Below are 10,788 nucleotides of genomic sequence, written 5' to 3'. Positions count from 1 at the left end.
GTTAGCCCAACTTACTTTATCTCTTACGTGTCTTCTCTTCTGTATTTTTCATCCTTTTATTACTCCAAGTTTCATTCTGTACAGTTCTTCTGATCTGTCTTAATAATTGACTAATTCTCTCCTCAGGTATGTGGAATCTATTTTTTTTTTTTGCCCCCACCCCTGAATCTGCTATTAAACCCATCTATTGGCCACAAGCCATGGCTCACGCCTGTAATTCTAGCACTTTGGGAGGCTCGAAGGATTATTGCTTGAGGCCAGGAGTTCAAGACCAGCCTGGGCAACACAGTGAGACCCCCGTCTCTATAAAAAATTGAAACATTAGCCAGGTATGGTGGTGCACACGTGTAGTTCCAGCTATTTGAGGCAGGAGGATCGCTTGAGCCCAGGAATTTGAGGTCACAGTGAGCTATGATTGCAACATTGCACTTCAGCATGGGCAACAGAGTGAGACTGTCTCAAAACAACAAAACCCATCTATTGAGCTTTTTTGCTTTTGTTTTAAGACACGGTCTCACTCTGTTGCCCAGGCTGGAGTGCAGTGGCATCATCATAACTCATTGCAACCTCAAACTCCTGGGCTCAGGTGATCCTCCTACCTTAGCCTCCAGAGTAGCTGGGACTACAGACACACACCACCATGCCCAGCTAATTTTACTATTTTTTGTAGCGATGAGGTCTTGCTATGTTGCTCAGGTTAATCTTGAACTCTTGGCCTCAAGCAATCCTCCCACCTCAGCAACCCGAAGTGCCAGGATTACAGGTGTGAGCCGCCATACCCAGCCTGAGATCTTGATTTCATTTATTGTATCTTTCCAACTAAAATTTCTATTTGGTTCTTTTTCAATTGTGCTTTGTCTGTTTTTATAATTTCAGATCTGCTGAAATTCTCGCACTTGGCTTTTATCTTCTTGCAATATTAAGCACAGTTGTTTCAGTTTCTGTAATTCCAATATATTAAATTTCTGAGGGTCTGTTTGTTGTCTGTTGTTTCTATTTGGTGTTACTTATATTACTTTATGGCTCCAAGTGCTTGACTAGTTTTTATGTTAGTTGGATGTCATATCTGAAAAATTATTACAATACTTTTTAAGTCTAGGATGATGCTACCTTCCTCCAGAGACTTTTGCTTGCTTTTACCAAGCATCCAGAGATGCTAGCAATCTGTTGTTATCTTATTCCAAGTTCAAGGCTTGAGACTTTCTGGACTACCCAGAATGGTGGGAAGCTAGGCTGTGGGATATAAAGGAATAAACCAGTAAGCTGGTTTATTCCAGATTCATCCTTAGGGGTACCAGTCCAAAATGTTAGATGTTTACTAAGGTTCCTATGTTTAGCTGTCCCCAGATTCCAAGTTTTTGTCCCTTTGGCTCCCAGTCCTTCAAGGCCCTCAAAAACACAGCTCAGCCAGGTATGGTGGCGCATGCCTGTAGTCCCAGCTACTCCAGAGACTAAGGCAGGAGGAATGCTTGAGCCCAGGAGTTTGAGGCTGTAGTAAGCTGTGATCATGTGCCACTGTACTCCAGCCTGAGTGACAGAGTGAGACTCCATCTCCGAAACAAAAACAAAACACAATCCCGAAGAAACAAAAACACAGCTCAGCCTCTGGACAACCTTTTCACAATTGGTCGAAGCCTCCAGGTCAAAGGCAGCCTTTAGGGCTTTCTTTCCCCTCTGGGTTCCCAGCCAATCTTATTGGTCTTTTGCTGCTTTTTAGGTTTTTCTTATATTTCACCCAGCTTTTAAAATTTCTAATGAGTATTGGTTGGAAGCATCTAGTCTACCATTATCAGAAATGGAACCTCCCTGTCACAGTTATTCATATATCACAAAACTGTAGTACTTTGCTGTACAAAAGATAAAACCTTACAGGTGTGAAAAGATTTCCTTAAGTTCAGTTTAGTGGTAAAGCCAGGTTTAGTCTCAGAGTTCAAGATTAGTAACTACTAAACTTCACTTGCATATGATCTAGATGCAAGGGTTTGTTTAGTTTTACTTTTTTACCTGAGGTAAGGAGAGGGCGGTCTTGCCAAAAGATCAGAGCATGGAGGTAATAACCTAGCCATCTTCCCAACACTTAACACATTCCTCTCCCAGCATGACCTACGGGGAAGGCAAGGAGATCTCAGATATTTTATGGTCTAGGGATAGGGAATGAAAGAATGCAATCTTCCCCATTCCTAAACCACATATTATTGGTAGCCCATGATCAGTTAATATTTCCTCACACCTGTGGTAACTGAACCCAACTTCAGATTCCTCTAGATCCCATCTTACACTCTCTAAAAGCAAGAAGTTGTCTTCAGCTAGCCTCCTCTTCCTCAGAAAGCAAACGCCAACACACTCTCACAACAAAGACCACACCATTTATTTACAAAGGCCAGTGTGGGAGTTGGGGAGGCAGGGAGGGAAAGCCACACAGATATCCTCTCTGGACTGCTTGGGACCCTTCCCCACTTGGAGCAAAATCTATTCCTCTTGCCTCCGTATTCTCAGCCGTGGGGTCCTCCAAGCAGCTGGGCCAAGTAGCAGAGGGAAGAGGTGATATGAGCCTCCTCTGTGCTCCAATAGAGCAATGTCCAATTCCAGATCAAAGGCTTCATTGCCACCCTCTCTCCTCTCCTTCCTGAAATAGAACTTTCTGGCCTAGTGGGAAATAGTGAAGAACTAAAGGCAGGGGCTAGGATGCCAAAGGCCAGGGGCTCTGGAGGGAAAAACCCCTGTACTATTTCCCCAAAGCAGTGAGGGGTTATAAGGGTGTTTGTTGGTCACAGCCCTGACAGCTTCAGAAAGGGTACCCACACTTCCTGTGGGGTGCCCAGCATCCAGAGGCGCAAGGAAGCTAGCTTTCCTGGACGTATGTATTCCTGCTCTGGACCGGCCCTTTACCCACTTGTCCCTGGTGGGAGAGAGCTCCAAACCAGAAACCAACAAGCCACTCCCTACCCAACTCACATGTGCATGTGAGTTGCACATGTGCACACGCACACACACACACATACATACACACCACTGCTAAGACAGACCTCACCCCGCTTCATGTCTTTTGAGGGGGGCTCAAATTACTGGTGCCTGGGGACACAGGCAGGTCCTGGGTCCATGGAAATGTGTGTGTGCACATAAGCATGTGTGTTTAAGGAAATGGAGCCAATATGAGCCTTGTGGGTCATATTGCTTAGCTTCATTGAGCCCCTTTCTTCAATTCAAATTCCCTTAGCATCTCAAAGTCTGCCAGGCCTCTCCTGCCTAAAAGAGCTATCAGAGCTTCCACTCCCCAGCTGTCAATACCAACTTCCAAGCCTTTAACTCATGCCATCTCCCCCATTTTCTTCCCCCCAAATTCTCATTCCCTCCTCTTCCCCACCAATCTCCATTGGGCTGGTCAAGGGCTTGTTAATTCCTGGCTAGAGAGCTGCATCTCATCTGCCCCCTCAGAAAGGGAGAATAGGCATCTTCCTCCTCATGCTGGAAGTCCCAACAGAGCCCATGAAAAAGTGCTGGATGAAGTGACCAGATAGGACCTAAGGAGGAAGATCACAGCCTCTTTTGCTTGCCTCTCCTTCGTGAGTGTGAAATTCTAGCATTGGTTGGGCTGGGATTGGGGGTGGGGGTAGAAAAAGAAGGAAGAGAGTTATCAAAAGTAAACACAGACAAGAAAAACCCTAGTGGTACAGATGGAAGACTGTTCTAGTAAACCAGAGTTGGTTCCTCCTTCAACTCTGCACTACCACTGAGAAGTCTGAAGATTACAAATGGTCGGGTGGGGTAAGGAGGTGGGCCCAATCAATAAAACTGTGAAAATCGCTTAAATAGCTCTGCTCAAGGAGGACCAGGAGAGAAGATCCTGTTAGAGATGTAGCAGTAAAACCATAATTCCCAAACAGAGCTGGGGGTGGGGGCCCATTCCTCTAAAGTCATCCTGCTGTTTGGAGAGGACAAAGGAGAAGACAGAAAGGACAACAAGCTGCAGAGGGTAAGGGAGGGGAGAGGCAGGAGGCATGGATTGAGGGATTAGGAGAGCTGGGAGCCCAGGAGTCTCTCGATTGCTGCGTTGATGTCCCCTCCCGTGGCAATCAGGGCCTGTAGGTTGGCGTCACGATTGATGAAGCCCATGGAGTTGAGCTGCTCCAGTTGCTGCTGAAATCTCACTTCTGGCGTCTGCACCTGGAGGAGATAGGTCTTATAAAGTGGGCACAGGACCAACCCCGGGGTGCCAATCTGAATCTGGGGGTTTATAAGACCAGAAGGTCTTCTATAATATCCTAAGAGTTAATCAGTGGGGTGGGGAAGAGTGAGCTGCAATTAGGGGCCCATGAAACCCAGGTCCCAAGTCACTCAATAACTGTGTAATAATAAGACAGGGCAGGAGGATCTCTTTCTTAAAATTTCAAAGTAACTGATAGGCCTAGGTCAGTTTATATTCCTAACTACTTACTTCCTTTTTTTTTTTTGTTTCTTCATACATTCAGCTGAGGTTACAACTAACTACTTTCCATGAACACTGTGCAGATGGTAACAGGCACTCCAAAAGCCAAATGCTCTTTGGTCAAATAGGACGCCTGCTAAAAACATTACCTCCACATCCCCTCCTGACCGTCATCACACATATGGCCGTATTAAAGGCTAGAGAAGGGTCCCAGGAAAGAAAGAAACTGTTTAATTTTATTTAATTGATCGAATAAAACAGTTATTTATAAGAGAGAAGGCTTTTCATTCTTGACATTCCTATAAACATTTCCGAAGGGGTGTTTGGGAAACATCTATCGGGAGCCTAGATCGTGAACAAAAGTCTCAGAGCTAAAAGCCCAGCAACCACAGTCCACCTGGTGTTGATAGGAGGGAAGTACGATCCAAAGCAAGACAGGATTTGCCTAGGGTCACAGAGCAAGTCGGTCACCAAGGCCCCTTGACTTGCAGTACAAAAGCCCTTGCCAGTGCTCCATGTTGCTTCTCATTACAGTCCACAGAATTTAAGCTAGACTGGACCTGGACTGGAGATCACTGGTCCAGCTCTACAGGTTCCTTTCACAGAGCTGGGTATAGGCACATTTTTGTTGAATGGCTTTTCCAGATGAGACATGGAGGTCAGAGAAAGATTAAGAGGCCACCCAAGGTCATCTCAGCTCCTCCCCAAGCCCTGGTATTGACTCTGTGGCCCAGGGCTCTAGTCACCTCACCTCCCAGAATCCCCCTCTCCAGAGTCTCAGAGATGGAGGTTGTTTTAATTATCAGAAGAATCCTTTGATATAAGTAAGTAATGTAACATAGTAGTTAAAGTGTAAATTCTGGAGGCAGAATGCCCGGGTTTGAATCTTGGCTCCATTACCTACTAGCTATGTAAGTGAGTAAGCCACCTAACCTCTCTGGGCCTTATATTTCCCATCTGTAACACAGAGATAATGATAATAGCTTTCTCATAAGGCTGTTGGGAGAAATAAGGTAAATGAGCTCCTATCTTATATATAGAGCCTTTAGAACAGTACCTAGCACTTTTAAGTGCTATTACTATTCTTATCTACATATTACTATGTGGAAACTGAACTCAGAGAGAATTGGGAAGCTGCCCAAGGCTAGTAAGTGGCAGAACAGGAGCTGACTTCAAAGCCTGCCCTGCTGCTTCCACTCTTATTGTTACCCTTGACATCGCCCAGGATCCAAGTGGTGGTTCCAACACCAGCCCCCACTGCCTCGAGTACCTGGGAGTTCCCGCTTCCAGCCAAAAGCTGTATCATCTGCTGCATGAGCTGCTGCTGGGCGTTGGAAGCCCCCGTTGGAGAAGATGTGGCCGGTGTGGCTGGCGAGGAGGTGGGGGCCTCCGGTGCAGACCCAGTGTTGCTGCCTGCTGAGGGTGCTGGGGTCCGGGACATCCCAAAGGAGCCAAGGCTGTAGGCAGGAGAGACTAAGAAGTGGGAGATGGCATCCAAGAAAGGGACAGGAATGTGAGATCCAGAAGGAAAAGCAGTTGGAGGAAACAGGAAAACAGACCCTCAGAGACACAAAGGTTGCTCAGAGAGTGGCAGAAGAGTTGAAGGGGAGGAGTGGCCAGAACCTTGTTGCCCACCTGCCCCCACTCTCACCTGGGTACCAGCCCAGGGGCCTCAGTCTGCAAGGTCTGCAGTCCCTGCTGGATCTGCAGCAACGCCTGCATGGCTCGGGGATTGGTAAGGATGGAAAGCGACTCTGGGTTCTGCATCTGGTGGGACACAAGCAGAGAAAGGCAATGGGAGGTGGCAGGAAAGAGGAGGCAGACTAAACCCAGAGGCCAGAGTCGAGCTCTACCCCACCTTAATTTCCACCCACTGGGCTTCAGGGTCTGCCCCTTGCCCTCAACCTCCACCCCTGCAGGCTCCTCACTCACTTGCTGTAGGAAGACCGGCAGCTGCAGGCGGAGCTGCTCCTGCAGTTGGGGGTTCCCCGCGAAGAGCGGCACGTTCACCATCATCTGCCAGGGCGAAGGTAGTAGGGGGAGGCTTGAGCCTCCCCACCCTAACAATTCCCCCACAGCCTCAGACTCCCTCAGCACCCCCCACTACTGCAGGAAACCTGGCCAGCTTTTCCAAGGATCTGAAAGCATCTTGAAGGCCTAAGGGGGACAGCGAGAGGAAATGGAACTATGTTCTAGGCAATGAAGAGTATCAGGAGTCAGGCTGCTCAACCCTGGGGCCGATGTGAGGATAACAAGAGCTAACATTTCCAATATATATGTGCCACGCCATGTTCTAAGCACTTGATGTGTACTAACTCACTTAATCCTCACAATTCTATGAGGTAGGAGCCATTGTTATTACCATTTTACAGATGAGGAAACTGGGAGGTTAAATAACTTGCTTGGCTCACAAGCTGGGAAGTGGCAGAGCTTGGGATACAAACCCAAGCAGTCTGGCTCCAGAGTGTCTTGACCACAAGAAACTGCCCCCAGCCAGGAGGAACTCTCCCCCAATAACACTCCCCTTATGCCAGTTTGATACCTGAGCAGCAAAGTCAGGGTTCTGGGCAAGTGTCTGCATCATGCTGCGCATGTAGGGGGCTGAGATCACATTCTGCATCAGCTGGGGGTTCTCAGAGATCTGCTGGAGGAGGGCCTGCATTTCTGGGCTGTTGAACATCCCTAGGACAAGGAGGAAAAACAAAACAAAACAGGAGAGAAGTGGTCCAGATGGAAACTGGGTGCTTCACTTTAATCTACCTTTCTTTAGATACTGAGTGGTTACAAAACTCAGAAAGGCAATGGTCAAATGGGCACCCAAGTATTGTGGCATGGGTCCAAGTCTCTCCTAACTAAGGTCATCTTGCCCTGCTCTGGCCTGGCCCCTTTCCCATCTCCTCTGCTAAGGACAAGCCAGCTAGAAACTGGGTCTGATTTATGCCCTTCTGGACTATTCCTTCCACGAGCTCAGATTATGTCTGAATTGGAAAGGATTGATTAAATAGCACCTAGATCAATGGTTTTCAAACTTGTCTTAGCAGCAGGGACCCCTTCCTCAAACCAAATCTCCCTCAGAAACCAAGTATGTCAATGGTCTGGTTGGAGCCGGTGTAGGAGGCCTGGAGACTCCCCCATTTGGTCCTCCCTCGTCTTGGAGATGAGGACGCCCCCCCCACCCCGAGGACTCAGCACAATTTTAAAACCATGGATCAAGTTCTAGGCGTTATTTTATAAATAAGGAAACTGAAGTACATAGAGGGGAAGGGACTTTCCCAATCAAGACATCCCCAGGGCCACGTGTACAGTCATAGTCCAGGTAAATGGGGCATTCCCTAGGGTTGTGCAATACATAACCTGTACTTCTGTACGTGGCAGCCCTGCACATCCCTTTTCCCCAGCCTCACACCTGCCCGTCCCCATGTCTGCCCTATTCCTCTCCAACCCGCCCCCACTCCACCTCCACAGTCTGACCCATTTATACTGGATAGTACTAGAGGTGCTTATGGAGATTAAGAGGTGGGGCCTGGTTTATTCATGAACCATTACTTTGGTCACTCCCAGGGACATCAGGACATGGCCAGAACTAGCCCTCACCCTCTGAAGGGCTGGGCCACTACCCCAGGCTGCAGAGCCCCCTCTGTGGCTTCAATAGTCTCACCTTTGTCTTCAATATCCTGGATCAATATGAACCCCATTCAGTCCTGGGGCAGAGGGGCTGCCCTGGTGACCCAACTAAGCTCCTTCCACCCTAGGACATACCTGACCCCAGGCTAGCCGCATTGATCCCAAAGGGGTTCGAGACTGTCGGGTGCACCTGGCTGGTCCCCGATCCTCCGGTGCCCTCCCCACCGGACCCGGGGGCCTGGGAGGTGGGGGGCGAGGGGCTCCAGGGGTTAGGGAGGGGCTCTCGATTCTCAGTCCGCAGAGGCTGGGAGGACGTGCTGTCGGAGTTCCCGGCCAGGGAAGAGAATGGATTGTTGCCAAACTGGGAGGAGGGAAAGGTTTTGGGTTAAGGACTGAAACAAATCAGGGATAAGGGCTAGGCCCTTTCTCTCCTCTCACTTAATAGCCTCCCCTTCCCCAGGAATGGGAGAGAGATCTAAGACCTTGGAGGTACCCAACTCAACTCTTTGGCCCACACCAACAGTTCCACCCTCATACCACAGGGTGGGAGCTGGCTAATACTGATGACTGGATAACTGAACCTTTCAGATAACTGGAAATTTCCTATCTCCCCCTGTGGCTCTAATTATTTGGTCTCTAATTGCCTTCTCTGTGATCCACAGCACTTTACACATACCTTTCCCATTGTGTAGAGAGATAGTTGTTTTCCTGTAGCTCTCAAGGGGCAGAGACAATGTCAGATTTACCTTTGCACTCCAAGCCCTGACACTAGTAGGTGCTCAATAAGTGACTACTGGCTTGATGGCAGTGGGCTCTCAGGCCTGGCGCTCTACTATAGCCCTGATCTGCCCCCAGCATCTTTTCCCAGCCTCCTTGGTCCAATCCTGACTGCCCAGAACCCTCTTCCTCACTCCTCAGGTCCCCTAGGTGGCATTCTCTGTCCAACCAGGCACACCACAATGGTGGCCCCTAGTGGAACACACCTCTGGCTGAAGATGTTCTCTGTAGGTCTTCTCCTTCCCCTCCCGCTCCAAAGCCTACCTCCTCTCACTGGCTGCTTCAGCTGAACAGGCCTTGGTTCCCTGCCATCCCCCTCACCCCCCCAGGACGAGGATCATCTCAGGTCTGCACCCCACAAGATGGTGTGCTACCCAAAGGCAACACCTGAACCTCCTTCCTCTGGACCTTCCAGCACCTGGGACTATCCAAGGCACAGGCTTGCTAAAGGAGTCCCAGACCTTACTTCTCTCACTCAGCCTTCCTCAGGGCTGCAGAGCTCAGCAGCTCCCTCTTCTGAGTTCCCAGGTGGTCCTAACCTCAGCAGGAGGTGTCTGAGCAGCCTCAGCTCCTCCTTACCATAAGGTTTCATATCCAGTCACTTTTCCTGTTTATTCAAAGTGGGTCATGGGGATTGGGGCTGATCAAGGTCTCTCCTATTCTGAGCTGTGATTTCTTCGCCTTACCAGATACGCGTTCAGATAACAGGGCTCATAGTTCCATGCCCCATGGTGTCAGTCTTTGTCCCTGTTTCAGATTTCCTGTTCTGGTAACTTGCCTAGCACTTTACCTCACCTAGTTCTGCACCCTGCTTTATTCTTCCTGGTACACCCTAAGGACTAAATCTCTTTTCCTAAACTATCCACAGTACTAACAGCCACCATTTATTGAGCACCTACTAGGTACCTGACACATTTATTCTAATGCTTATAATAGCCCTCTAATACACCAGTTCTCAAAGTGTGGTTCTAGGACCTGTGCACGGTTTAAAATTGTTTTCATAATTCTAAGATGTTAATTTGCCCTTTTCACTCTTATTCTCTCATGAGGATACAGTGGAAATTTCCAAAGGCCACATGACATGTGACATTGTAATGAACTGAATGCAGATCTGAGAAGCCAGCTGTCTTATAGTAAGCCAGACATTAAAGGGATCTGCAAAAATGTAAAACAAGGCCATACTTTCCTCTAAAGGTTTGTTTGTTTTGGAAAATGAAGTAATTTTTCAAAAGAATGTTATTTATGTTAACTTGTAATGAACTATTATTTCTAAATGAATTAAATATTTTTAAAACTTCTTATTTTAATTTCTGATACAGTGAATATCGATAGATATAACCCACACAAACAAAACTCAGGCCCTCCCTAAATTTTAAGAGTATAAAGGGGTCCTGGACCAAAATGATTGAGAACTGCTATACCACCTCCATTTTAAAAATAAGGAAACTAACACTCAAAGAGGTTAGGCAATTCCCTTAAAATCACACCACTAAAAAATGGTAGAGCAGATACATGAACCCCAGTTTGCTGATGCCAAGTGCTTTGTTCTTTGAAGCTAAACCAGTGGTTCTCATACCTTAGTATACATCAGAATTAGCTGGAGTATTTTGTTTCATGAGCTTTTCTCAACTGTTTTTTTTTTTTTTTTAGAGACAGGGTCTTGCTCTGTCACCCGGCTGAAATGCAGTGGTGCGATTATAGCTCACTGCAGCTTCCAACTCCTAGGGTGAAGCAATCCTCCCACCTCAGCTTCCCAAGCAGCTGAGACTACGGGCACATGCCACCATGCCTGGCTAACTTTTTAAAAACATTTTTTGTGGAGACTAGGTCTCACTATGTTGCCCAGGCTGGTCTTGAACTCCTGGCCTCAATCGATCCTCCCACCTCAGCCTCCCAAAGTGCTGGGATTACAGGCATGAGCCACCACACCTGGCTCATATTTAATTTTGAAGGCATTACAT

At 47.8% G+C, this 10,788-nt stretch overlaps 1 protein-coding gene across 1 annotated transcript in view; it reads right to left on the bottom strand.

Moving 5' to 3' along the window:
* Positions 1 to 2,346: 2,346 nt before the first annotated feature.
* Positions 2,347 to 10,788, bottom strand: part of UBQLN4 (ubiquilin 4) — a 16,491-nt gene continuing 8,049 nt past the window's right edge. The window contains exons 6-11 of the mRNA XM_012658638.1: positions 8,186 to 8,411; positions 6,969 to 7,108; positions 6,359 to 6,442; positions 6,078 to 6,193; positions 5,697 to 5,883; positions 2,347 to 4,164 (exon numbers count right to left, since the gene is read on the bottom strand). Of these exons, the coding sequence (XP_012514092.1) occupies positions 4,012 to 4,164; positions 5,697 to 5,883; positions 6,078 to 6,193; positions 6,359 to 6,442; positions 6,969 to 7,108; positions 8,186 to 8,411 (906 nt within the window). The 3' untranslated portion in view covers positions 2,347 to 4,011. The remainder of the gene's footprint in view (positions 4,165 to 5,696; positions 5,884 to 6,077; positions 6,194 to 6,358; positions 6,443 to 6,968; positions 7,109 to 8,185; positions 8,412 to 10,788) is intronic.

The sequence above is a fragment of the Propithecus coquereli genome, unplaced genomic scaffold (assembly GCF_000956105.1).
Source record: "Propithecus coquereli isolate 6110/MARCELLA unplaced genomic scaffold, Pcoq_1.0 Scaffold59, whole genome shotgun sequence".
Classification (NCBI taxonomy): domain Eukaryota; kingdom Metazoa; phylum Chordata; class Mammalia; order Primates; family Indriidae; genus Propithecus; species Propithecus coquereli.
The sequence above is the reverse complement of the archived record's forward strand: the minus strand, read 5'-3'. Positions and strand labels throughout refer to the sequence as shown.